Source organism: Mus musculus, chromosome 1 (assembly GCF_000001635.26).
Source record: "Mus musculus strain C57BL/6J chromosome 1, GRCm38.p6 C57BL/6J".
Taxonomy (NCBI): domain Eukaryota; kingdom Metazoa; phylum Chordata; class Mammalia; order Rodentia; family Muridae; genus Mus; species Mus musculus.
Window position 1 is genome coordinate 75,166,402 of NC_000067.6, and position 25,691 is coordinate 75,192,092.

Here is a 25,691-nt window from a genome sequence, read left to right on the forward strand (position 1 = left end):
ACCAGTAAAGAGTGACAAGGCTAACCAATGTCAGAGACCGGTGGATTATACTTCTACTCTTTCCAAATATCCACAAGTCCTCTCAAGTATCCACTCCAGCAAAACATCACATGCCCTTTTTCCAGGCAGTTTCCAGAAAAATACCATGTGTCTGTTCTCAGCAAAACATCCTCTCATAAGACAGCTTCCGGAAAAACATCACACGACACAACTGAGTCTCCAAAGAAGCCAGAAATGTCTACTTCAACCTGGCTTCTGCTTTTGACTTTTTATTAGAAGGCTGAGGATTTAACAGAGGGCCAGAGAAATATAATTTTTTCCAATGAGATATACTATTTACACAAAATTAAACTAAACCACGTAAAATAGGTTTAGACTTTTATTATTCTTTTTCCCAATTTCCTAAGTGTTTGTACATAATCATGTTCGCATGTATGTGGTCAAATGTGTGGGGAGGTGTGGACATGTATTTGTGTGTATTTGCATGTGTGTGGTCACACATGTGGGGAGGTGTGGACATGTATTTGTGTGTATTTGCATGTGTGTGGTCACACATGTGGGGAGGTGTGGACATGTATTTGTGTGTATTTGCATGTGTGTGGTCACATGTGTGGGGAGGTGTGGACATGTATTTGTGTGTATTTGCATGTGTGTGGTCACATGTGTGGGGAGGTGTGGACATGTATTTGTGTGTATTTGCATGTGTGTGGTCACATGTGTGGGGAGGTGTGGACATGTATTTGTGTGTATTTGCATGTGTGTGGTCACATGTGTGGGGAGGTGTGGACATGCATTTGTGTGTACCCTGAGGCTTGTGGCTGATGCTGGGAATCAATCTGGCAGGTTGAGGTTGCTCTTCCTCTTTATTCATTGAGACTAGGCCTCTCAGTCGAACCCAGAGTTTGCTGATATAACACAACCAACAAGCACATGAGTGTGGCAGGCATGTAAGTCGGCAGATGACCCAAGTCAAGGTGTTTGGGTACAGTTAGAGCTGAGAACAGGGCTTCTGCCTGAGGTAGCCAGGAAAGACTGTCTTAATTTCTACCGGTCTTAGAGTGAAAATCAAAGGAAGAGGAGGGGAAAGTTGAGAGGCAGAAACTGGTTTTTTGTTTGTTTGTTTGTTTACTTCACCTGATTACTTGTTTCCACGTCTAGACCTACGGGAAGGTAGAGTGACTACCAATTCCAAGTAGGAGAAGCTGTGTGAGAAGCAAAATGTGCTGAGCCAGGAAGGTCTCAGTCTGTGGTTCCTAAAGGTGTACACCAGTTTAATGACTGCCACTCTTCAAAAAACATTCCAGAACCCCTGAGAATGTGCTAGGCTAGTGTTTTTCAAGTTGAGACATACTAGAAATGTGTTACCATTCCTTCTGGAGCTCCCCTCTGAGTCAGAAGTCCTAGGACCCAGGCATCTGTTTAAAATAGCTATGTAGTGAGTTTCACCTGAGACTGTTGTACTTTAGGTATTATGTGCCAGGCAGGGCCCAGTATGAAACAGGTAGAGCTGATCCTTGACTCTTTGATATATTTTAATTTTATCATTGAAGGGAAGGGTGTGCAGTTCTCTTGGGTTTTTCGTCTTCTCTCCTTTCACTATGGATGTCTCTTTTCACCAGGTAGTCCCCTTTGTGTGGCCGATGCCTCTCTCTCTCTCTCTCTCCCTCCCTCCCTCACCCCCGAGCCTGGGTGTCTCTATGTAGTCTTGGCTGTCCTAGAATTCGATATGTAGACCATGCTGATGTCGAACTCACAAAGATTCACCTGCATCTGCTTTCTGAGTGTTGGGAGTAAAGGCTTGAGACACTGTGCCAGGTTGGTGAACAGCTGATTTCAATGAGGTGACGTGTAAACTGGGATGGAGGGGAGGAGAAGACAGAGCAGGTGTGCTCAGATCATACCGACAAGGGCTAGGGATGTCTTAGAGGGTGAACATCAACACTAAAACCTGGAGAGGAATCTGCACCACTGAGAAACACTGTAACTCCTCACAGAAAAGAGGTAGCCTCGGTCTGGAGAAATGGCTAGAGAAAAGTAAGGTAGTGACGAAGTGAGCAGGCTAAAGGCCGAACTGCTTCCAAACCACCCTTGTCCACCGACACGTCCATCTTTGCCTTCACTGGTTGGTTCTGAAAAAACTCTTCTAAGCTTTACACCCGCTCCCGGGCGTGGCTCAACTCTTCTGGGACTCTCCGCCTGCAATCTACTGTTGCCCGGGATGGACCCGCCCAACGTGATGACGTCAGAGCGCGCGAGCCCTCGGGAGGAGGAGTAGGGGCTGCGGGCCGGCGGACGCTCAGGCTTCGGTAACCTGTGCTGGGCGGGGGAGAGGAAGGGGCGGGGCGGGGAGCCCCCCGGAGTTGCTGTGTTGCGGACGGGGCCCGGAGCGGGAGTCCTTGGCACGCTCAGCTCTCGTTTCTTCCCCGCAGCAGGCCCCGCACGGCCAGGCGATGGAGTTTCCGGACCTCGGGGCTCACTGTTCCGAGCCGAGCTGTCAGCGCTTGGGTGAGGGGCGGAGCACGCGGGAGGCGGGGCCGGACGGCTGGGGCTGGGGACTGCAGGTAGGGCCAGGAGGGTGAGCACTGGAGCTGGAAAGGCCAGGAGGGCGGGGCTCGAAGTTGTGGGCGGAGACTAGGGGCGTGGCCAAATTGATCGTGTACTGTGAAAGAGGTACAGTGTGTTGCAAATAGGGCAGAGTTTTTCCTACCTGAGTAGCAGCTTTGCGCAAGAGGAAAGGACATCTAAGTTTCCTTTGAACCCGCAATCTGACCCATTCTCTGTAGATTTTTTGCCACTCAAGTGCGATGCCTGCTCGGGCATCTTCTGCGCAGACCATGTGGCCTACGCCCAGCATCACTGTGGATCAGCTTACCAAAAGGTGAGGGGGCGATCGTGAGGGTGGCAGGGGTTGGTGTATGGAGAGGAGAGCGGGTGCAGATGCTTTCAGGATCTGTCTATTTTATGTTTTCCCCTCTTAGTTATTGTGTTTCTAAGCCCAGCACTGGGTAACTTTGTTTTTTGTGTATTTGTGAGTGGTATATCCGGGTTCTTTAAGAGATTGCTTGGCTCTCATACTGACTCCTGACCCTTGACTATAGGATATCCAGGTACCTGTGTGCCCTCTCTGTAATGTGCCTGTGCCGGTGGCCAGAGGAGAGCCTCCTGACCGTGCTGTGGGAGAGCACATTGACAGAGACTGTCGTTCTGACCCAGCACAGCAAAAACGCAAGGTAAATAAATAATGGAGGGGTTAGTGAGACAACCCAGCGTAGTATACGGACATCTGCAAACCCAAAAGGCTAGCTCCATGGGGGCCAGAGGAGAAGATGAGTTTCCTAAATAACAAACCCTGTTTCATCTCAGATCTTCACCAATAAGTGTGAACGTTCTGGCTGCCGGCAGCGGGAGATGATGAAACTGACTTGTGATCGCTGTGGCCGAAACTTCTGCATCAAGCACCGTCATCCCCTGGACCATGAATGCTCTGGGGAAGGTCATCAGACCAGCAGGGCAGGGTAATTACCACCAAATAGCCAACTTGCTTTGCTTCAGCCATGTCTTCCTTGACCAAGGCAGTCTTTATGCTTTTTGCTCCATTTTGCTTGCAGTGCTGTGGACTGAAACTAGGCAAGCAAGCACTCTGCCCCTGAGGTACTGCCTTGGCCCTTTTGTTGTTTTGAGAGGTTTCACTTCTTAGCCCAGGCTGGCTTCAAACTTGTGGCAGTCCTCCTGCCTCAGACCCTCCAGTGCTGAAATTACAGCATACATTACTTCCAGCTCCCTTTATTCCTTGGAGACAAGAGTCCACAAAGTTGCCCCGGCTGTCATTGAACTCACTGTGCCCTGTACAATTTTCAGTTTTTCAGTCTGAACTTTCCAGGTAGCTGAAATTACTGACTACCCTCCTGACACCCAAAGCCTGTGCTGGAAGATTTATTAGAATGGTTTTCTTTTCTTCCCTTCAGGCTTGCTGCTATTTCTAGAGCACAAGGTCTGGCTTCTACAAGCACCGCCCCCAGTCCAAGCCGGACCTTGCCTTCATCATCCTCCCCAAGCAGGTAGGCCTACCCATTTCTCCTCTCCCCATTTTAACCCCTTCACACTTCTGACCACAGCCTGTTTTAATGTCTTCCATAGAGCTACACCCCAGCTTCCAACCAGGACAGCCTCTCCTGTTATTGCTTTGCAGAATGGCTTGGTGAGTTGGGGAAAGGTTGGATAGACTGAAGTAATTCTACACAGACTAAAGTCCAGGGAGACTGGTCTTTCTGTCTCCTTTTGCAGAGTGAGGATGAGGCCCTGCAGCGTGCCCTGGAACTGTCCCTTGCGGAGGCTAAACCCCAGGTTCTAAGGTACCTACTCTGAATGAGAACAAGATCTGTTTGGAAGGATGAAGGTGGGACCACACCAACCCACAATAGCTAAAAATTTGATTTCAAAATTAGATGAACCATATATCCCCAAAGGCCATACCAATGGCAGTAATTCTGATAAATACCATGTTGACTATAGAAAGTAAAGATGGAGGTCACACTCTAAAGTACTCAGTACCATGATAAGCTCTTCCTTTCCAGTTCTCAGGAGGAAGACGACTTGGCGTTAGCACAGGCACTGTCAGCCAGTGAGGCAGAATACCAACAGCAGCAGGTAAGAGGACTGTGTGGGCTGGGTCCTGTGTTGGTCCTGCCCAGCTGTGGGTAGTATTGCTGTGGGGTGGGGATCGTCCCTTTGCTTCCTTCCAGTGACTCCAGCTCACCCTGAGCCCTGAAAGGAAGCCTGTCCCCTCTGGTCTTTGACATCACACCATCTCCTCCTTCTCCTCTCCTTGCTCCAGGCGCAGAGTCGTAGCTTGAAGCCGTCCAACTGCAGCCTGTGCTAGGGCCCTGGGCTTGGGGAGAGAGGCTCACCCAAGGACTGTGACCCTCACATCTCCAGGGTCCACAGGGAAAGGAAGCACAGAGAAGCCTGGACAGCAGTGCCAAGCAGGAGTGACGTGGAGGACGCTCCATGGAGCCCGGAGAGGAAGGACACTCATGCAGCTAAGCTAGCTCTGCTGCTGCAGAAGAGGGTGGCCGGGAAGTGCTCTCTGGTTGGGGCCTTGGTAGGTGCTAACCAGACTCAATCCCTACAGCCTTTTTCATCATGTTACTCCCTTTTCCCTGGGGCTGCCACATGTAGCAGACAGGGAGAGGGCCGGGAAGAGTAAAGACTGGCAATCAGTAAGATGTATGAGTGCTGTTTCTTTTTCGGGAATGTTCATTCAGCTCAAGGGGAGAGACCCCTTGCAGTACCCCACACAACCAAACCACAGCCGTCCTTGCGCAGGCCATTTATTTCCTCACGATGCTTTCTGGAAGGTCCCTTTTCCTTACAATAGCTAGCACCAAACTCCTACACCAGGATGAAATGAAGGCAAGAGAGGGGACATATCTTTTTCTCCTGAGTTCGCCTTTGGAAGGAAAGAGGTCCCTTTTATTACTATGCCGTGTCCTGAGGTTTAGATTCTTCAGGGACAGTTTCTTGTCCTTGCTGCTGCAGCTGCCACATCTCGGCATAAACGCCACCTCGGGACAGCAGGGCTTCGTGCCTGGGATGATAAAGCAAGGTTAAGTCCCACTCATTGGTTTCACTTCAATCTCAAGGAGAACAGAGGGTGTGAACAAGAAAGAAACCCTCTGGGAACCTCTGCCCTGTTCATCCTGTGTGGCTCACCTTCCTCTCTCTATGATGCAACCGTCCTTGATGACCAGAATCTGGTCAGCATTGACCACAGTTGAGAGCCTGAGAGATCAGACATCAATTACTTACTACCTGCATCCAAAGTGGTCCACACTGCCAGCCATATCAACCCTGTAGTCCTGTACCTGTGTGCTATGACGATGGTGGTGCGGTTGGTGCAGACTTTGGCCAGAGAGGCCTGGATGGCTCTCTCATTAGATGTATCCAGTGCTGATGTGGCCTAGAGAAAGAGCTTTGGTGAGATGCTCTTGGTACCCAGAGGTTCCAAGGAGGGGAGGATGCAGGCTGCTAGTGGAGGGTAGTTTGGGTTCATGACTCATGTAGGGCTTTGGTAAAGATGGATGTTGTAAGGTAGGGAACTGCTCAGGAAGTAGGCAGCGATGGAAGACTAACAGGCACGCGCTGCGGCCTCACCTCATCCAGCAGAATGATGTCAGGAGCCTTAAGGATGGTGCGGGCGATGGCCACTCGCTGCTTCTCGCCACCACTCAGCTTCAGACCCCGCTCCCCGACCTGTGTCTCATACCCTGTGGATATTAAGTACCTCTCTCATCACATGTAAATAAATTTGTTTTCTGTGGCTAGGTGGGCAAGGAAGAGGTGGAATTTGAGAGTGACAGGGTATCACTGGGTAGGGAGGAAGACCTCACCTTCAGGGAAAGACAAGATGGCATCATGAATGCCTGCAGCCTGAGCAGCAGCCTCTACCTCACTGTCCCCAGCTGTGACACGGCCATAGCGGATATTGTTAGCAATGGTGTCGTTGAAGAGGACAGTGTCCTGGGGCACAACTCCAATGTGAGATCGGAGAGAGATCTGGGTCACCTGAGACCAAAAGACCAAAAATGCCCTGTCCTGTGAGTTCCCTCCAGGCTTCCAGGAAGCACCAGGGATAAGCAGCCGAGGGTAAGATTCTAACCATGGCTCCCACAAATCTTAGCTGGGTGGGCAAGTCACACAACCACTCCAAGTCCTTCCCATTCATGAACAGAAAACATGGCTGCTGCCATGCCTGCTTCACAGAAAAGCAAACCTCACATGGTACTAGATCACTTCCCTGGGTGACTGCTGGTCACATGGCACTAAGGTTCTTAAACACTTGGAGGTGCTGGGGGGTAAGCCTGGGAGCTTAGGCTAGGTCACTAAGCTACAGCTCCAACCACTCTCTTTCCCCCAGTTATTTAGAGACTGGGTCTGGCTAAGTTGCTCTGGTTGGCCTTGAACTCCTTTGTAGGTCTGGCAGGTCTTGACCTTGCTATCCTCCATCCTGAGATTACAGACGAACACCATCCATCAAACCACGAAAGGCTCTAGGTTTTTGCAAGGCTGGTGTCTCAGGGGTGCCCACTCCTTGCTGTTCTTCCACAGATCCCTAAATTACAGTCTTCTCTGCAGCAGCCTTACCTGTGAAATATCCTGTCCATCTATTCGGATGCAGCCAGAGCTGATGTCATAGAAGCGAAATAGCAGGCGCAAAATTGTGCTCTTTCCTGCCCCAGATGGACCTACCTGTTACATTGGAAACATGGGGAGAAGATTCTCAGGACTTCCCTCTGGTTTTTAAGGCTCCCTCTTTAAGACGCCTACAACATCCAGGAGGGCTGCTACATTCAGTCTTGTTGCCTGTTATGACCAGGCATTGAATGTCTAACCTGGATCATGACGACACCGAATGAAAGAAAGTTAAGGAATGTGGGCCACGTAGCTAGTATTTCTCTTACCAGAGCCACCGTCTGTCCAGGCATCACAGTGAAGGACACATCTTGTAAGGTCTCCTGCCTGTAAGCGAGGGTGGTGAATTTAGCAGTGGATCTACTGGACCACCCAGTAGCAGATGGATTTCCATCCCCAGAGCTACTAGTGGTCCTTACCCTCTCCTGTCTAGGCGCCCTGTTCCCTACCCCACAGTGGCGACGCTGGGGTTCAGAGCAGGATGGAGGACAGGAAGGCAGTGCGCCAATGAAGGGAAGAGAAAGCGAGCAAAAAGGTGCAGCTTACCCATCAGCGTAGCTGAAGTGCACATTTTCAAACTCAATCCGGCCCTTATGAAAACGAAGGGGCCCTGCACCAGGAACATCCTTCACCTGGAGAACACAGCCAGCATGTGCTAGCTAGCATCACTGGCCTGGGACTCTCTGCACACAAGAAACTCCCCCTTACACTATCTTATTTCTCCCCCACTCACTTCTGTCTCCTCTTTCAGCAAGTCAAACATGTTCTCCATGTCAATGAAGTTAGTCTGGATCATCCTGCAAGAAGAGCAAAGACCAGGGCTTTATCAAGGAACCGAGGACTAGCGATACACCCTGAGCAGGGAAGGGACAGCAATCAGGTTACCTGTAGTAGGTGCCAAACCAGTTGAGAGGCATGTACAGTTGGGTGATGTAAGTGCCAAAAAGCACAAAGTCCCCAACCTGTAGAGACCCAGAGAAGCAAGTATGTCACAGAAAGCCTGCAGGTTCTCTGGCTGTTACTTCATTTACAAGCCATCCAGGAGCCCAGTGGCTCGCTCATGACCCTCTTCTCCATCTCCTACCCTTTCTTTCATGATTCTGCCTCACCTGTAGCTTCTGCTCACTGACGAAGTATGCGCAAAGCAAGGAGCCAGCAAGGAGGCCAAGCCCGATCACCAGGTTCTGTGTCTGATTCAGCACAACCAGTGAGGCGGTTGACTTCCACTCCAAACCCTAGGGATTAAAAATTCAGGAGGAAGGGATGGCCCAGGTGGTCAACTACCACCAAACCCCACTCTGGGTGCCAGCACCTTCAGCTGAAGCCCTGGGTCTCACTCTCCGCGGGCGTGGTAATGACAGCTCCCACGAATCCTCTCACCTGAAACTTGAGGATGGCCTCTCGATAGCGGTCTACTTCATAACCCTCGGCACCATAGTATTTCACCTGATGGATTCACACAGTACACAGAGATCATTCTCTCCAGAGCCCTGATCCCTTCCTCCCAATTTCTAAATCAATTCATTTATTTATTATGCTTTTTCGAGACAGGGTTTCTCTGTGTAGCCCTGGCTGTCCTGGAACTCACTCTGTAGACCAGGCTGGCCTCGAACTCAGAAATCCACCTGCCTCTGCCTCCCCAAGTGCTGGGATTAAAGGTGTGCGCCACCACTGCCCAGCTCTAAATTTATTTTTAATAGAAAAAAATGTTTGAGACAGAGTCTTGCTATGTTGCCTGGTTGGCCTGAAACAGGCTCTGCTGGTCAGGTTAAGGCTTGAACTGAGAGAGATCCACCTGCCTCTGCTTCTTCCCAATCTCTAATCTCCCCTCCAGACTCTTATCATTTCAGTGCTCCCACCATCCTCCTCCACCTCTCCTTGCTTCCCACCGCCGCCATCTCAGGGCGACTGTTACCGTTTCAAAGTTGAGCAGAGAGTCTACTGCTCGTGCCCGGGTGGCGTTTTCCTGTGTGTTCATATCACGGCGAAACTTGGCTCTCCACTCGGTGACCACGATAGTCAGGACTAGAGGAGGAAAGAACGAGACATCAACCCCAACAGCTGAGACCAAATGTACATGGCCATCCCCTGTGCCACACATACTAAACCTAGGCTAGCACCCAGAGACCCAGACCCGGAGAAAGAACTGTAAATTCACCAAGGAAGGGAACTGCGTACAAGGTATCTTTGTGTCCTGCAAAGCTTCATGTAGAAGATGCTTTTGATGAGCACATGAGAAGATGCACTATGTGCTTGCTACATGGTTCTTCCTGCACTGGCCACACGTGAGTATGTAATGCATTATACATGCCCTTCCCTGGCTTTTACCTGTTTTACCTTAACAGGGGTGGGGTAGACTTTCCATTCACAGTAGCAGTAAACAGAGCCTAGTCTATCCTCAGCCTGTTGAAGCTGAGTCAGCTGAGCGGGCATAAGGGTCATGGCCAAGGAAGACCCTACCCAGTTCAGGGAGATGGTTTCCCGGGGCAGCACTCACTGAGGTAAAGACTCATGCACAGGAACACGATGAGGCCAAACCAGGCATTGAAGAACATGCTGAAGTAGATGATGCCAATGATGATGTCAGCCAGGGTGGGGATGATGCTGAACACCAGGTAGCTACAAAGGTAAGTCAAGGACAGAAAGGCGTGAGGCCTGAGACCCAGCAATCCTACCTCTAGGGACTTACCTTAGCCTAGTTTCATTTTCAGCATCAGACTAGAATGACTCTAAATACCCCTCAAGAGGTAGATGGCTAGGAAGGCCTGGTGGCAGAGGCTATAATCCCAGACCTCTTGACCTCTTGAGCTTAAGGCAGGCTAGCTTAGGCTAAAGGGCTGAGGATATGGATGGAGAGTTTGCCAAGCATCTGCAAGGCCCTAGGTCGTTCAGTCTTCAGCATCACACGCACACACATGCATGCACCCAAAAACAAAATCCCAAAACAACAACAGAGTAACTTCCATCAACTGCAAGTAAGAGAGGCCTTTGTGCATGGATGAAAATGATCTCAGCTGGTTGGAGTGGTGTACTGGGGATCTCTGTGAGTTCAAGGCTAGCCTGGTCTACAAAGTGAGTTCCAGGACAGCCAGAGCTTTTACACAGAGAGACCCTATCTCAAAAAACAAAAAAGAAGGAAAATTAATCCCCGTGAGGTTCTGTTAAGGCAATTTTGAGAAAGAACCTATGTTGTGGCATCTTCCGGTTTAAAAAGATGTTCACAGTATCATATTCGTTCTGAGTCTTCAGAGATTTAAAACAAAATGTATAGCTTAACACACTAAACCTGGCAGGAAAACTCTGGAGAAATGAATGAAACTCAAAAGATTTGGTCTATCTATAGTTTCATTTCTTTCCGGTTTAATTATGTGCATGTTTGTAGGTGTGGGAGGGGCCTCAGAAGGCCAGAAGCCAGTGCCAGATCTCCTGGAGTTAGAGTGACAGGTGGGTGCCTGTGAGTTGCCTGAGGCAAGGGATGCTGGGAACTGAACTCAGGTCCTCTGCAAAAGCAGTGTGAACTCCTACCTGTGGAGCCTTCTCTCTAGCCCCCATTTTTAGTTTCTTGAGAAAGAATCTTAAGCAGTCCAAGAGAGGCTAAAACTCATATGTAGCTGTTTGCCAAAAAGACCAAACAAAGCCAGGTAGGAGGAGCAGAGCAGCCTGTGTCTTCCCGGCCCCCCTCCCATATACACTCTCCACTGGTGTGGCACCTGAGTAGTCCTGTGACACTAGATGTTCCCCGGTCCACGATCCGAAGCACCTCCCCGGTACGCCGGCCCAGGTGCCAGCGCAGTGAGAGTTCATGCAGGTGAGAGAAGAGACGTAGCTCCACACCTCGGGACGTAAACTGCTGCACCCGGATCCATAGGAAGGTTCGCAGGTTGCTCACAAAACCTGGGGAAGCCGGGGAAGTTTTATGTGGTCTTGGGGGCTGAGGGAAATGAGTCCCAACACCCGGATGCTAGAGGTCTAAGCACCCAAAGGGTCTGCAGAAGGAATATCAGAAACAAGACAGTGAGGGAGTTCCCATGAGCGAGACTGATGCCAACCAAGATGAAAGAGTCCCTCATACCTGTACTGCCAGTGCCACCCCCCTGGAGGAACTTGAGGAAGACATAGGTGGTAACGGTCCAGGCCAGGGAGCTCCAAGGAGCCTTCGCAGTCAGTAAGTTCACTGTGGATTAAAGGTATCAGGGTCCACCATCAACAACCAGGACTCTAAGACAAAACTGCTCCAGGCTCTGACCACCTACCTCCCATTTTTGTGTAACCTCCCTAGGTAAGGGCCAACCCAGCCACTAAGCCAAGCATACCCTTCCACCCCCTCACCAATGTCCCTATAGAAGATGGGGACCAACACATTGAGTGCTCGTTCCAACCCCATGAGTCCCAGGCATATGAGCACTATCAGCTGTAGTGATGGACTTCCCCGAGGCCACAAGTAGCTACTCAGCAGTCGAAGCTTCCGGCCAAGGTCTCTCCAGGTGGATCGTCGGTCTGTTGAGCGGCCCTAGAAGGATGTCACACAGGAGGGGAGCTTATTTGCCCAGGTATCCGCACGGAATGATATACAGGACCACAGTTCACACGTGACCCCTAAGGCTCACACGTGACCCCTCTCAGAGTTAGGAAAGCCACTGGATCGCAAGCTGAACTTTGGGATGAGAACTGATTCACCTCGAGAGATGGGATTATCGGGTCCCCCAAGAAATTTCTTTCCCCAAAGTCTGGTATTGAGACAAAAGCCAGCATTCCTTCAAAAGCTTAAAGGGGTCAGTCTCTGGGAAAAAGGGACGCGTGGTTCTTCCATTACCACGACTATGATGCCTAATAGCCTTTCAAGTTCATTGTTCCCAGTCCCTACTCAAAAGCTCCCTTCCTCCCAGGTACCCAGTCACATATAACCAGGGACACCCTCTCCCCCATGCCTCTCTCTGCTTTCCCCGAGAGACTGCTTTAGTAGTTTGAAATAAATCTCCTTTTCACCTATGGAGTGGCTATTTCAGTTTCTTTGCTGCACCCATTTCATTCAGAGATGATGACACGGAACAAAATTATAATAAATCCCAGCATTCAGAGGGGCTTGGGAAGTAGCTCGGTGGTGGACACATGTTTAATGTTCACAAAGTACTGGGTTCTGCACAAAGCTACTGCACAAAAGATACTCTTGACTGAGAAAACTAGGGATACCTGGTTCTGTTGTTTTGTTTTTGAGAGAGGCTTTCTCTGTGTAACAGCCTCAGCTGTCCTGAAACTCACTTTGTATACCAGGCTGGCTTTGACCTCAACAGAGATCTGCCTGCCTCTGGGGTTAAAGGAGTGTATACACTTGGCATACCTGGTTCCCTCCTACATCTTGGTCTTCTTCATGAACGTGTAGAGTATAAGACTGGGGGCGAAGTCCTGGGGCCCAGAGCCCCAAGATAAATAGCCCTCCAGAGGTCACATAACGCAGGACCCACAGGCCAAATTGAACCTAGAATGAAAGAGAGAAGGGGCTGGAGAGATGGCTCAGCGGTCAAGAGCACTGACTGCTCTTCCAGAGGTCCTAAGTTCAATTCCCACAACCATTTGTAATGCCATCTGATGACCTCTTCTGTTGTGTCTGAAAACAGCTACTGTGTAGTCATATACATAAAATAAATAAACCTTGAAAAAAAGAAAGAAAAACCAGAAAAATAAAACAATGACAGAACAGGTGTGAACCACTACCCAAACCTATTGTATTACTTCTTACAACACTCAGATGCTTACCAGGAGCCTAGCAACAGGTTTTTTTTTTTTTAATTAAAAAAAAAAAACCCACAATGACTCAGCACAGACACACCCCATCCAATGCTGGGTAACCCCACCAGCTGGCTATCAGCTTCCAGCCACCGCCAGACACTCCATTCTTTTTTCTAAAGCATGGAGCCAGTTGGTCCTGACACAGTACTTGTCAAATATCAGTGTATCTCCTTCCCATAAGGCTCCTTACCTGCTGGCCCAGATCTGCTCTGGCCCACCACCACTGCGGGCTGTTCCAAGATACTAGGGCCAAGTTCTCGGCTGCAAATGTCACAGTCCAGAGGAGCAGGAGACCCAAGCTATGCCTGAACTTCATCCAGACGCCCATTGCCAGACTCTGCCGTGCCTGGCTCCGTTCCACCACGAGCAGCCACAAGCCACAGACGCTGGCCAGACTCTCCAGCACAGAAGCCAGCAGTAGGTAGCCTGGCAGACGGACCCCCCGAGCAGTGCCCACTCGGCCAGCCAGACCAGCCAGGGGCAGTGCCATCTGAAGTGTGGCCAGAAACAGCTGCAGCACATATGGGGCCACCCGAGGGCCAGCCGCCCAAGACAGCTCTTCTGGGCCAGCAGGCACCTCCCGACGCCTGCGGGGAAGAACCAGCACCAAGGCCAGTACCCCCAGAGTCAGGAGTGTCGAGGGCACTAGCGTGAAGAAGAAGCAGGGACTCAAGCCATTCTGAGTCCAAGCGGGCCCCGCCGGCCCTTCGGTCTCGCAGTAGTTGCCCACAGTCACCATGGCGATGTGTGGCTGCTGGCTGAACTTGAGGTCACTGCACAAAGAGTCGGGCTGACCCTTCAGAGAGGGCCGCAGATGCCAGGGTGTCCTGGGACATGGAGCTACGCCGCTTGGGTCGCGGGAAGGGACGCACGTGGACCTGCTACACTGCCCACTCTCTTCACGCACGCGCCGCTACCACGCATACTCACGCAAGCCACGTACGCCGTGCTTGCCGGTTCCCACTCGCTAGCAGCTGGGACCCTAAGGCTCGGAGCCGCCGCACAAAAATGTTGGGTCCTTTACGGCAGCGGCCCCGCCCACCAGATCTATCCAGGGTTCCCATTGGCCAAGGGTAAGGAACACAAATAGGGCTGAGAACCGACTGGGTCACATGTCCAAGGCGGGAACTCTAACCTGAATCTGACTGGAGACTTTGACCTCCACAGAGTAGTGCGTCCGAATTTGCACTCCCCACCCTCCACCCCCGCCCTTTATAAAGGCATTACACCGAGGCCTCCCTGGTCTCTAACCTGCTTCAGTTCCCTCTATTATAGTGCTAAAGAACGAACTCAGGGCTTCACACATTATCAAGCTACTGAAGCACACTAGAAACAGCTCTTCTCTGAGTCCTAGTTCTGTTCCCGTGGTCCTGCAGGCGTACTTGTTTCCCAAGCCTCCCGGCCAGGACTCTTTTACAGTCCTAAGACCCCCCCCCCCCCCCCCAAACTGCTGCGTGGGGGAAAAAAAAAGATGCCACAACCAGATCAAAGTCCCTTCTTTATTAAGGGTTATCAAGCTGTACAGGGCTCCCACCCTGTCTGCTGTGGCCTGCGACAGTAGAGTCCGCCACCTTCAGCTTAAGTTTACCTCCCACAGCTGAGCTGAGCAGAACTGGGGAAGGGAGTGCAGGAAGGGTAGGAGCTGGATCCCAGCATGCAATGTCGAAGCCCTAGGCTAGGGTGAGTCCATTATCCCTCCATTCTCCTCTTGGTAAGTGAGGGATACTGGGCAGAGCTGGGATGTATATATAACTGAGGTCACACTTCTGCCCTGCCAGCCCCTCTGTGCAGGTGGTAGGACTACATAGAAGCAGCCAGGAAGGCCTCACACTCCCAAGTGCTCGTCCTAAAAGTTGAAGAGGGTAATAAAGAATTTTCATCCTGTTCCTGCAACTTAGTAACCTTCCATCTTAGTGTCAAAAGATAGTGAGGGGAGCTGGGAGCTAGGGCTCTCACCCCAACAAAAAGCCAAAGCCAAACAGAAGGGGGGCAGGTGAACAGAAGGGGGGGTGGTCAAGCAGCACACATGCCAGTGATGTGCAGGGGGGAGGGAGGCTGCAGCGCAGGTTGAGGTGAGGACTGGAGGTAAGGGCCACAGCCTGAGCTGCTCAGCTATTCCAGGTTCTGGAGGGTGGGGAGGCTAGGCTGCAGGGATTGAGGGTTCAGGCCCTGCCTCCCCACTCCACAGTTGGCACAGGTTCTTCTGCTTGGCAGCACTTCTGTGGCAGGAAGCCCTCTGGAGACTTGCAGGGGTGGATGCAAAGATGGCAGTACTGGGACTGGGCTGGGGACCAGTTTCTAGCACCACACTCTGAGCCAAGGGAGTCCTGGAGACGAAGCTAGACTCTTGTGTGCCCCTAGTCCTCATATTCTTCCTGGACTATGGTAAGCCCAGCATTGGCACCTCCCTTGGCCAGGCAGGAACACACAAAACACCACACGTGGGGCCAGGCGACACTCAGAGAGTCCCTCTCATGGCAGACAGAAGGGATGGCAGGGCAGCTGCCACCTCCATCCTGGAGCATGGGAACCAGCTACCGCCTTGCCTATACCTGTGGAGGAAAGGAAAGACCGGTAGTACAGATAGTCTTCAGCTATCGTCTTGCCCCAGAGGAATCTAGAAATAAAGGAAAGAAAACGCTGGAAGCTAGGGAAGTTAAGTCTTGAACTTCAGAGCAGTAAAAAGAAGAAAGTGGGTTTTTTGCTTTTCAAAAATGTATTTGTGCATGAGTGTTTTGTCTGCATCGAAGTCTGAATCAGCCGGCTGTGGTGGCTCACGCCTTTAATCCCAGCCCTCAGTAGGCAGAAGCAGGTGGATTTCTGAGTTCAAGGCCAGCCTGGTCTACAAAGTGAGTTCCAGGACAGCCAGGGCTACACAGAGAAACACTGTCTAGATAAACCAAAAAAAAAAAAAAAAAAAAAAAAAAGTCTGAATCATGTGTGTGTGCAGTACTTTTGAAGACCAGAAGATGGCATCTGACCCCCTGGGGCTGGGGTTACAGACGGTGGTGAGCCACTGTGTGGGTGCTGGAAAACGAACCTGGGTCCTCTGGAAGAGCCCCCAGTGTTCTTAGGCACTGAGCCATCCCTCCAGCCGTCTGGAGAGTAGACAAGAGCATGGAGGAGTGGGAGACACGCTCCTTCACAGGAGGAGCTGGTCTTCACTGGAAGTCACCACTTCTGGCAGTGGTTCTTGGCCTCACAGCCTTTACCTTGTGCACTTGAGGGGGGAGTTCATCCTCTGAGCCCTCCTCTGGCACCGGCTCTGGGTGCCTTGATGCTGGCTGGCCATCTTCTGCCCATCCTCCCAGGGGCAGCCTGGAGAAGTGAGAGGGGCCACGGGGCACTGTGCCAGGATCTACAGAGAGAAACAAGAACACAAGGCACAGTGGGAAGGTTCTGAGGACCACTTGGAGGCTTAGTCTCCTTGCACCCCATCCTGATGGTCTCTTGCGTCTTAGAGAGAACCGTCCTTCCCCGAAACCTGTTTGCTACTGTGTTCCCAGCTGGATACCTGTGATGCCCCCGTAGCGCCTCTGGAAGCCCCCATGCAGGGCGGTGGTCTCAGGTGCTCCAGGCCGGGGTGTAGCACAGGGATAGCTGGCCGAGCGGGGGATGGGTTGGGGGGCCCGGGCACCCTCTCCCCCCTCTTCAGGGGCACTCTCTCCACTCTCATCACTCTCCCGGCGGTGCCACACATGCCGCTCGGGCTCAGCCTGGGTCTGCTGCTTGTGGAGCTGGAGAAGTGGGGGGCTGATTAGTCGGGGGCAGAAGGATGTCTGTCTGAAACAGCTGCGACCACTGAAGCATCTTCAATTCCCACTCACAAACCCTCACCTAGGAACCTAGACTCACTGCATCTCAGATGTTAGTAGTGTACATTAGCTGTGTGCTGCTCTATGGATCTCATTCTCAGGAGACCCCTGGAAAAGCTTCCGAGTAGCTCAGGCTGACCCTGAACTCAATGGGTAGTTGAGAATGACCTTGAATTTCTGATCTGACTTCATCTCCCCTGGGATTACAGATGTTTAGGTAGTTCTGGGAATGGACCCCAGGGTCCTGTACATACAGGGCAAGCAGTCTACTAAGTGACCTACATCTCTGGCCCTCATTTTACCCACTCCTTGAATCAAAGAACAAGTTAACAGAGGGTCTCGGTGCCGGGTATTATTTTAGGTACTCAGAACACAGCAATGAACAAATAGAATTGCCAGTCTTTGTGAGGCTTTTACACTAGTGGTGGTGGTTGTAAGGAAAAATAGACCATAAACTATTAAATGAAGACAAAGCCCCAAAATGTCAGATAGCACCAGATGCTATGGATAAAAACAGAACAAGAAAAGTCAGTAGGCAGCTGTGTGTGACACTGAAACATGAGGTAGCAGGACTGAGGCCAGCCTGGCTTACATAGTCAAGAGTCAGACTCTGTTTTAAAAAGCCAAGGTGGGTGGGGAAGAAAGGGAGGGAGAAAGGAGAGGAGAAGGGAAAGGAAGGGAAGGGTCAAGGTCTGAGGCAGGGCTGGATCTGGAGGCACATGCCTGCAACCCCAGCTGTTTGGAAGTGGGATCACATGTTCAAACCCAGCCTGGCTACACAGTAAGTTCAAGGTCAGCCTAGGTAACTAAGTGAAAATAGTTCTCAGAATAATAAGCAAAGGAAGGCTGTGGAGATAACTTAGGGCTTACCTAACATGCCCAAGGCCTTATCTGCTCAATCCTCAGTACTGGAAAAAAATAAATTCAGGAGAGTGGAGACAGGAGATTTTACTGAGTCTTGGAGAGAGCAGGAGGAGGAGAAAAAAGTAGGGAACATGGGAGTACTCTTGGCTAAAGATGCCACTAAGAGGACATATGTGACGGCCCGGTAAGGTGATGTGTGTCTTTAATTCCAGCACTCAGGGGGCAGAGGCAGGTGGATCTCTGTAAGTTCAAGGCCAGCCTGGTCTACAGAGTGAGTTCCAGAAATAGCCAGGGCTACACAGAGAAGCCCTGTCTTAACCCCAGCTCCTGAGTAAAGGAGTTCTGTGGAACCACAGAGGCAGAGAAGGGCTGACACCCGCCCCTCGGCTGCACTCACCTGGTGCATGTACAGGGCGTGCAGGCTCATCTCGGTGGACGCGTATTCGGACAGCACCAGGCTCTGCAGCTGTCCTTCCCACACGCTACTCCCAGAGCTGGCTGTCCTGGCATCCACTCTGTCCCTCCCAGCACAGACAGACAGCAGGCATCAACATTTGCAAGATCTAGACCAGGTTTTGTGGGCTCCTGCCACGCCCTCCCACGCTGACCCACGTCCACTCACTCACTCACCCAGAGCCTGTCATGGTACTGGGAACCCGGCCTTGAGGGGCCGCTCCAGGCTGCAGAGGGGAGAAGGATCGAAGGGCAGAAGCAACATCAGCCCTGTGCCTGGAGCCCTGCAGGTCTCTGGACAGTGAGGGTCCTCGGCAGGATGAGCCTGCTACCACATTTGCAATAAGGCTCAGTGGCTGTAGGAGGAAAAAATGGGGTAAGCAGAAGTCTCAGGGCAGGGGAGGCCTCTAGGTCCTCCAATGTCCTGACCCTCAGGACCCAACCGCTCAGACTGAAGGGAGGAAACCTGGCACCCTGTGTCCCATGCCGTTCCCCACACTGCAGTCCACTGCCCACCATCCCCCAGGCCCCAGAGCCACACCTCGGACTCAGACTGTAAGGACTGGATGGATGTGAAGAGGGCATTCTCGGGGAGCAGGCCACCCTGGGCCAGGCCAGCAGCTGCTCCATCTCGCTGCACCTGCTCCTTGAGGAAGCCCAGGAAAGCTGTGCTCTCACGAGGGGGCTGCCAGCCGGGATTGGTGATGGCAAAGTGCATGAGCGACAACTCGGTCTTCCCGTCCTCGGCTTGCTGGTACACTGAGGCCTCTGTCTGCCCTCCAGACAGCCACTATGCAAGGGAGATGACAGGGATCAGGCCCGAGCACTCACAGCAGCCCTTCCGGCAGGACAGTGATAGCAGGGCATTGTCATATCTGTCAAAGCCCTGATGCCCACCCCAGGAGTGGCCACATACTGGGTCAGTCACTTGAACTGTACTTTTTTCTCAAAGGAGTGTGACTGATGGTTCAAATCAGGGCTGGAATCCAGTCAGATTCCTGGTGACTAAACAGTGTCTCTGGTGCAGGGATGCCCACAAGTGGGGCTACCCTTTTTGTGTTTGTTGGCTTGGAAAGGGCAGCTTTTTGCAGTTTTCCCAAGGTTACTGTGTGCCAGCATTGTCCCTGGCCATCTGCCCTGCCCTCTCCCAGTACCTGAGGATGGCCATGCTGGCGAACGTCCATCTGAGCAAAGGAGCAGGTGTCTCCCACACCCACGACCTCGACCGTAAAGTTGCGGAAGAAGTCTATGATCTCCAGGGCCCGAGGGCGGAGGCAGAAGATGAGAATGAGGGGTGTGACGATGGGACTCAGCAACTCCTCCAAGATGAACACCTAAGAGGGAGGGGGCCGAGGTTACCCGCAAGCAGGACACAGCCCAGCCCGTATCACCAAGATACCAGCCAGTCTCTAGCAGGCCCTAACTCCAGCTCCACTCACTGCCTTGTACTGGAAGAGCTGGGCAAACTCGTCCCGGGTCTGCGAGCGGTGGGCATTACCCTGCCAGTGGTCAGGCATGTAGTGGATGTGTGCAAGAATCACTCGGAGCAGCTGCTCGGGGCAGAACACCATGTGCTGGTCTGGGATGAAGGACCTAGTGGGATTGGGCGCATGGTGAGACAGAAAGAAGCCTTTCCCAGAATGCCACTCTGCTATTCCCACCCGCCGCCCTGGCACACCTGCACACAGTCACCGTGACTCCCAGGAGGGTGACCGTGGTGAGGACGTGTTCCACAGCTAACACATCTTCATCATAGATGGTGAGGGCAATAAGCACAGCCAGGATAGAGCCAGCGAAGAAGGCACCATTCTTGGCCAGCAGAGTCAGCAGCGGTGACAAGAAGCAATTCATGTACTTGGAGGCGGGCTTGTAGCCTCGGTTGAGGCGGGACTGCAGCTCATGCTCCAGCTCATTGAAGTGGCGGAGGTAACAACGGCCATAGAGTGACCAGCAACGCGCTCCCAGGGCCCCCGGCTCTCTCTTCAGCACCTCGGCATAGCTGAAGAAGGCATAGAGGATCTGCCAGATGAGGATGAGGGGACACAGCAGGAAGTTGGCGATGCCAATCCACAAGATGCGGTTGCTGAGACGCTGGGCCAGCTCTAGCCGTTGCCCTCCACGTTTGTACTCGGCCTTGAGGCTCCACTCATTGAGAAACAGAGAGCCGGGTCCCCAGAAGAGGATGAGCTCAAAGTTGTACTTGAGGCCACGGGTGAAGAAGACAACCTCTCCGAGGCCGGGCAGACGGAAGCGCAGAGGCAGGAGGGATTTGTTCACCAGGGCCACCATGTAGTTCTGGAAACGTAGGATGCGATGGTAGATGTCCAACTCTGTCAGCTCACGCTTGTGGATGCAGATCTGATGCTCTTTCTGCGTCTGCACAATCCGGGCCTGAACTTCCTGCCATGTGCAGTATGGAAGGGCAGACTGCCAGGATAGGGTGGACAAGAGACAAGTATAGGAGATGTATAAAGTATAGCTAAACCCTTTGTTCAACACAGATGTAGGACTTTGCCTACACAGATATAAGTCGTATGCTTAAAGATACTTCCTGCGGGCAGTGATGGCGCACGCCTTTAATCCCATCACTTGGGAGGCAAATGCAGGCAGATTTCTGAGTTTGAGGCCAGGCTACAGAGTGAGTTCCAGGACAGCCAGGGCTACACTGAGAAACCCTGTCTCAAAAAAAAAAAAAAAATTAATAATAGCAAAGATATTTCCTGACCTGCTGTTCCAGTTCAGATCTGGGATGCAGCTCAAAAGCCCATGTGTTAAGGGCTTGGTCCTTTGCCAATAAGGGGCTGCTCTTAGATGAGATTAATTGGGGCTTTGGATCCCACCCCTTCCTGCCTTCCTCCACTTCCTGGTGGCCATGAAGTGAACAGACTTCCTTTGTTGTATGCTCTTACTGTGATGTACTTCCTCACCACAGGCCCCTAAGCAACCAGATCAACCAATATTATCAACCAATTATAGGCTTGGATCTCCAAAACTGTGAAAATCCTTTCTCTTTAAATATGCTGATCATCTCAGATTTTTTTTTTTGCATATTAACAGAACTCTGACTATCATACCTGCCAATGAGAGCTATAGACATGTGATGCTCAGGAATACATATCATCCTTCTAGGATTGCTTGGGCTGTGTTGCTAATGGTTCAACTTCTGGTCTTACCATTGGGATCCGAAGAGCATGTAGGTAGAAGGAGTGGATCTCCCAATAGCAGCAAATGTTATAGATAAACTTGATAAGCCGGTGGATCCAGAAGACACCAGCAATGACCAGGATGGTGATAAGAGAGCCATTTTCCTGAATCCTGGTATGGAAAAAGGAGATAAAGTAGGGTCCCTGAGGATGGAGTCTTAGCAACACGTTCTAGAGTATGGATTGCTGCTTCATACCCCACTCTCCTCTCTCCTCAGGACCATCCTTACCTGGCACTACAGACTTGGGCAGGCAAAAAGGCATCTGGCAGAGTGACCTTGACAGGCTCAGTAGGATGGAGACTGTGGTTCACCATCTTGTTGGCAAAGAGGATGTCATAGTCCACACAGCTAACCAGGAAGGTGGTGAAGGCAACCACAAAGAGGAACTGCCTGGGGAGGTGGAAAGAAGGGATGCAGGCCATGAGTCAGAGAGGCGCTGGTGAAATCAAGTGGGGTGAGCAAAGAGGCTGGAGACAGCTGAACAAGATAGGAAATTAAAGGGGCTGGAGTGTTCTTAATAGCCTCTGCTACCACTTCATCTAATAAGACCTTAAGGGCATAGATTGCTCCTGCGTTTTTTCTCTTAGGTTCAGGTGCTGCAGAAGCAGCCTGCCTCAGCATGATAAGCTGCCACAACTTGATTTTCAGAGGTTTGATGATTATGGCCTCTGGTCTCTGACTGGGGATCCACCTCATGTCAACAGGATAGACACAGTGCCTTTTTCTGAGCCATCTCAATGGCCCCAACTTTTTTTGTTTGTTTGGTTGTTTTTTTGTTTTGTTTTGTTTTGTTTTTGTTTTTTTCGAGACAGGGTTTCTCTGTATACCCCTGGCTGTCCTGGACCTCACTCTATAGACCAGGCTGGTCTCAAACTCAGAAATCCGCCTGCCTCTGCCTCACAAGTGCTAGGATTAAAGGCGTGTGTCATGACCGCCCCAGCAATGGCCCCAACTTTTAGCAATCTTTTGTTTGTTTGTTTGGCTTTGTTTTTTCCAGACAGGGCTTCTCTGTGTACCTTCTGGCTGTCCTGGAATTCTCTGGGTCTGGCCTTGAACTCACAGAGATCTACTTGCCTGTGCCTCCTAGTGCTGGGATTAAAGGTCTGCACCAGCAGGCCCAGTCATAAATTCTTTTCTTATCACCAAGAACTCTTTTCCTGCTGGGTGTGGGGGCTCATGCCTTTAATTCTAGCACTAATGCAGGTGGATGTCTTTGAGTTTGTGGTTATCCTGATTTACAAAGGTAGTTCTAGGACAGCCAGGGTTACATGGAGAAACTCTTGTCTCAAAAACCCAAAAGTAAAAACAAACAAAACTATGAACAACAAACAAATAACCTTCCCTTTCCAAGTCCACCCCTCTAGCAACACCAGATTATTTCTCCCACTCCAGCAGGGCTAATGTGCAGTCAGGCAGAATACAGGCTCCAAGACCTCCTGACTGAACCATATATATCTATCTTCCTATAGTCTTGGTGAAATGACTAAGTTGTAAACTCTTGTTATGAAAGAGATAGGGCGCTGGGCGTGGTGGTATACACCTTTAATCCCAGCACTCAATCCCAGGCAGAGGAAGGTGGATCTCTGAGTTCAAGGCCAGCCTGGTGTACAGAGTGAGTTCCAGGACAGCCAGGGCTACACAGAGAAACCCTGTCTCAAAAAACCAAAAGAGATAAGACCTAGGTAGTTCTTACAAGAGGCAAGGCTATAGGTTTAAATGTTATACCTGGGCCTGAGACATAAAGGTCTGCAGAGTTTAGGGCCTAGGATTGTGTTGCCTTGGCAGGTGCAAAAAGAAAGACCAGAAGGATTCTTTTACCACAGCATGAATCCCTTCGTATACTTACATGAGTTCAAACATCTCTCCAATGAGCATACATGTGAAGCCATTCTTCTGGTGGAGATTATAAACGTGTAAGTGTTAAGAAAAAGTGGCCGGTAAGCAAAAGACACCTAAGAATACAGACTTTGATGTCCTCACACTCCCAAGCTGAAGTCCTGGCTCTAGAACTCTCCGGAGTGTGATCTTTAACAGGTCACTTCCCTAAGCTTTGCCCACAGTGGCAAACTGATAATAGCCATTGCTACCTCTTAGGGTTATTGGGTCTAGGAGCATGCATTCAAAGTATTCAGCACTGAAATGACAGAGTCGAAAGGCATTATTACCATTAACAACTTACACCCTTAGAAAAGCTCTTCATAAAGTAACACAAGTACATAGAGCTCTCAGCTAATATGAGGTATCACTACTTTTAGCAATCGTTATTTCAATATGAGTTTCATTTCCCTTTCCATGGACCGGAGTGGAACGCATCCCTGTTTCCCATCAGAGACCTCCCTCGCTCAGAGACAGGCTAAAAGGTGGAAGAGCTCCAAAGCAGAGACACAAAGGATATTCGAGAGAAGAAGAGGTCAAGGTTTTCAATGTGGTGCCAAGGTGCTGTGGACACAGGAGCAGAGATGTCAGCTCCCTGAAGTGGCTATTCTCCCCCCCCAGCCTCCCCCCTCCGCTTGCCCTGCTCACTCAGGGTTCCTCCAGCAACTTCCGCCCATGCCCCTGCTCTAGCTGTCATGTCCCAAAACTCACATTTGCTCCCCTCGGCCACATGCACCAACAGGTCCTCTTCCCCGGGGGGCGAATCGCTATAGGAGGCCTCTAGGCGCTGGTATTCAGTGTCAAACTGTGCCATCACCACAGCCCCCTGTCCACCTTGTTAACCTGCCAGTGAAGAGAACCCGGATCAGATCCAGGCACTGTCTCCTTGCTGTCCTGCCCACCAGGCCAGAGGGAATGAGAAAGGGATTTGTTTTTTCCCACTAGCATCCTTGACTCAGAAGCAGTACAGGGATAATATAGCCCAAGAAGCACAGCTAAGCTTGGGACTTAAGGGGGCCTTCACCCTGGTCCTGAATCCCAGAACCTTTTGCTGGCTTAGCTACTATGCCAGAATCTGCCCCTCTGGTATGGGGTGAGTTGTTTCATTTTCTGTCCAATGAAGAGAAAGTTTCCTCCCCTGCCCCTCCTGGAAACCCTGGTCTCTCTAGAGACTAACAGTTTGAAAGCATGTTTTTGTAAACAAAGGTTTAAGATAAGCACATGGTCCTACCAGCTCCATGGACAGTTTCTGCTACACGTCAGTCCTGGGTGCCCTGGTTGGACAGCTGCTGGAGGAAAAGGTGTCAGGCTTCAAAGAATGGAGAGTTGGGACAGAAAAAAATCCAACCCTCCCACCGGTCCAAGCCCCCACTAAGGAGGGCAGAGAGATGGGGAAGAGACACTTTGCCAGTTGTGTCAGATGTCCCCTGTTGTTCTATGTAGAACCATTCATCTACTTTGAGGATACCAGGGAGTAACTAAACTCTCTGACCCAGTGCAGAGTGAGTCAGTACAGGTCCGAATCCAAACAGCCCTTTGGGACTGTTTTACCTCTGGTCTACCTCAACTTTAGAAATCAGACATGCTTTTCGGGGTCCAGAAAACCCCGAATGGGAGTCTTCTCAAGATTTTTCTGGACAATCCCTTCTGCTTCCCTAGCATCAGAGACGTAGGCAGGCATGGCTTTTGGATCAGAATTTTCCAGTCCATGTAGACTCCGGATCCCGCTTGAATAAGTGGGTTCCCTGGGTGCCTAGTGCCAGGTGGGGTCAAGGTGGTATGGTATACTCCCAATCAGTAAAGACTCTGGGGATGGTGGATCTTGGTCCGACCTGGTCCCAGAGGGAGTCCCTTGGTTAATAATAAGAGGTGTGTGCCTCTGGAAACACACTCACCTGGTCAGTGTAGACCCAGGGCCCATGGATCTCCCCAGGAAGGGCCTGTGCCCAGGGGTGTCTGTGGATGGTGGAGGGGTCGAGCCAGATCTACAGCTGAAATCCCTGGTGGGCTGGGATGCCTCCCCAATCCCAGCCACCTAGACCTGAGCACAGGGCGCCCCAGGGTCGCCCGGCCCCAGGCCGGGGGCTAGGCTCCCAACAGCGGACAACCCGGCGCGCGGCCCCGGCGCACGCGCGCTCCCCTGGCCGCGCGCGCCCTCTATCAAAACATTCTAGCTGCGCGCCCCCGGCCCGCCCGCCGCTCCCCTGCCCCCGTTACGCATTACAAGCTCACTTGGGGCTCAGTGGGCATCCCTGGCCAGCTTGGGCCTGGGTCTGGAGATTCCAGTTACCAGCCTCGCGTGTCACCGCAGGAACCGGGATCCAGGGGATTCCAGAAGCCGGGTCTGTTCTGCTGGGCTCTGCCAGACCCGGAGCTCTAGGCCCTCCGTCTGTCATTCACTGTCACCCGCAGCCAGTCTGGCCAATGAAAAAAGTGGGTGGAGACATGGTGGCCAATTCTTAGCCCAGGGGGCAGGACGGAAGGCTGAAGGCGGGTCTTGG

The 25,691-nt window shown here is 51.4% G+C and overlaps 3 protein-coding genes across 15 annotated transcripts; 1 reads left to right on the forward strand and 2 right to left on the reverse strand.

Annotated features, from left to right (window-relative positions):
- Positions 1-2,244: 2,244 nt before the first annotated feature.
- On the forward strand, positions 2,245-5,225 carry Zfand2b (zinc finger, AN1 type domain 2B). Of its 3 annotated transcripts, none has more exons than NM_001159905.1 (10): positions 2,245-2,306; positions 2,430-2,505; positions 2,784-2,878; positions 3,099-3,230; positions 3,364-3,515; positions 3,966-4,058; positions 4,138-4,198; positions 4,285-4,352; positions 4,575-4,647; positions 4,835-5,225. In NM_001159905.1, the coding sequence occupies exons 2-10, from the start codon at positions 2,451-2,453 to the stop codon at positions 4,877-4,879; spliced, it is 774 nt and encodes a 257-aa protein (NP_001153377.1). In that variant the 5' UTR covers positions 2,245-2,306; positions 2,430-2,450; the 3' UTR covers positions 4,880-5,225. The 3 variants fall into 3 exon arrangements, with proteins under 3 accessions (NP_001153377.1, NP_001153378.1, NP_081122.2); NM_001159906.1 differs by having other exon boundaries at positions 2,433-2,505; NM_026846.3 differs by lacking the exon at positions 2,245-2,306 and having other exon boundaries at positions 2,334-2,505.
- A 13-nt stretch (positions 5,226-5,238) lies between these two features.
- On the reverse strand, positions 5,239-13,991 carry Abcb6 (ATP-binding cassette, sub-family B (MDR/TAP), member 6). 2 transcript variants are annotated; one of them, NM_023732.3, is made up of 19 exons: positions 13,169-13,991; positions 12,530-12,667; positions 11,521-11,701; positions 11,264-11,365; positions 10,902-11,085; positions 9,689-9,810; positions 9,107-9,216; positions 8,572-8,637; positions 8,301-8,426; positions 8,077-8,153; positions 7,925-7,988; positions 7,738-7,823; positions 7,461-7,518; positions 7,144-7,248; positions 6,390-6,564; positions 6,154-6,266; positions 5,865-5,959; positions 5,713-5,781; positions 5,239-5,587 (listed from the first exon to the last, which is right to left on the reverse strand). In NM_023732.3, exons 1-19 carry the CDS (start codon positions 13,715-13,717, stop codon positions 5,479-5,481), a joined length of 2,529 nt encoding a protein of 842 aa, NP_076221.1. In that variant the 5' UTR covers positions 13,718-13,991; the 3' UTR covers positions 5,239-5,478. The 2 variants fall into 2 exon arrangements, with proteins under 2 accessions (NP_076221.1, XP_006496615.1); XM_006496552.3 differs by having other exon boundaries at positions 5,314-5,587; positions 11,550-11,701; positions 13,169-13,876.
- Positions 13,992-14,459: 468 nt separating this feature from the next.
- Atg9a (autophagy related 9A) lies at positions 14,460-25,609 on the reverse strand. 10 transcript variants are annotated; one of them, NR_109938.1, is made up of 16 exons: positions 25,423-25,609; positions 24,422-24,479; positions 23,902-24,033; positions 23,711-23,754; positions 23,162-23,226; positions 21,544-21,705; positions 21,284-21,425; positions 19,789-20,537; positions 19,609-19,703; positions 19,265-19,444; positions 18,652-18,900; positions 18,288-18,466; positions 18,055-18,172; positions 16,493-16,715; positions 16,191-16,336; positions 14,460-15,530 (listed from the first exon to the last, which is right to left on the reverse strand). NR_109938.1 is itself a non-coding variant. In NM_001003917.4 (16 exons), exons 3-16 carry the CDS (start codon positions 24,002-24,004, stop codon positions 15,525-15,527), a joined length of 2,520 nt encoding a protein of 839 aa, NP_001003917.2. In that variant the 5' UTR covers positions 24,005-24,033; positions 24,422-24,476; positions 25,423-25,609; the 3' UTR covers positions 14,460-15,524. The 10 variants fall into 10 exon arrangements, 8 of the variants coding, with proteins under 8 accessions (NP_001003917.2, NP_001275542.1, NP_001275541.1 ...); NM_001003917.4 differs by having other exon boundaries at positions 19,550-19,703; positions 24,422-24,476; NM_001288613.1 differs by having other exon boundaries at positions 19,550-19,703; positions 19,789-20,785; positions 24,422-24,476.
- Between the last annotated feature and the right edge of the window lie 82 nt (positions 25,610-25,691).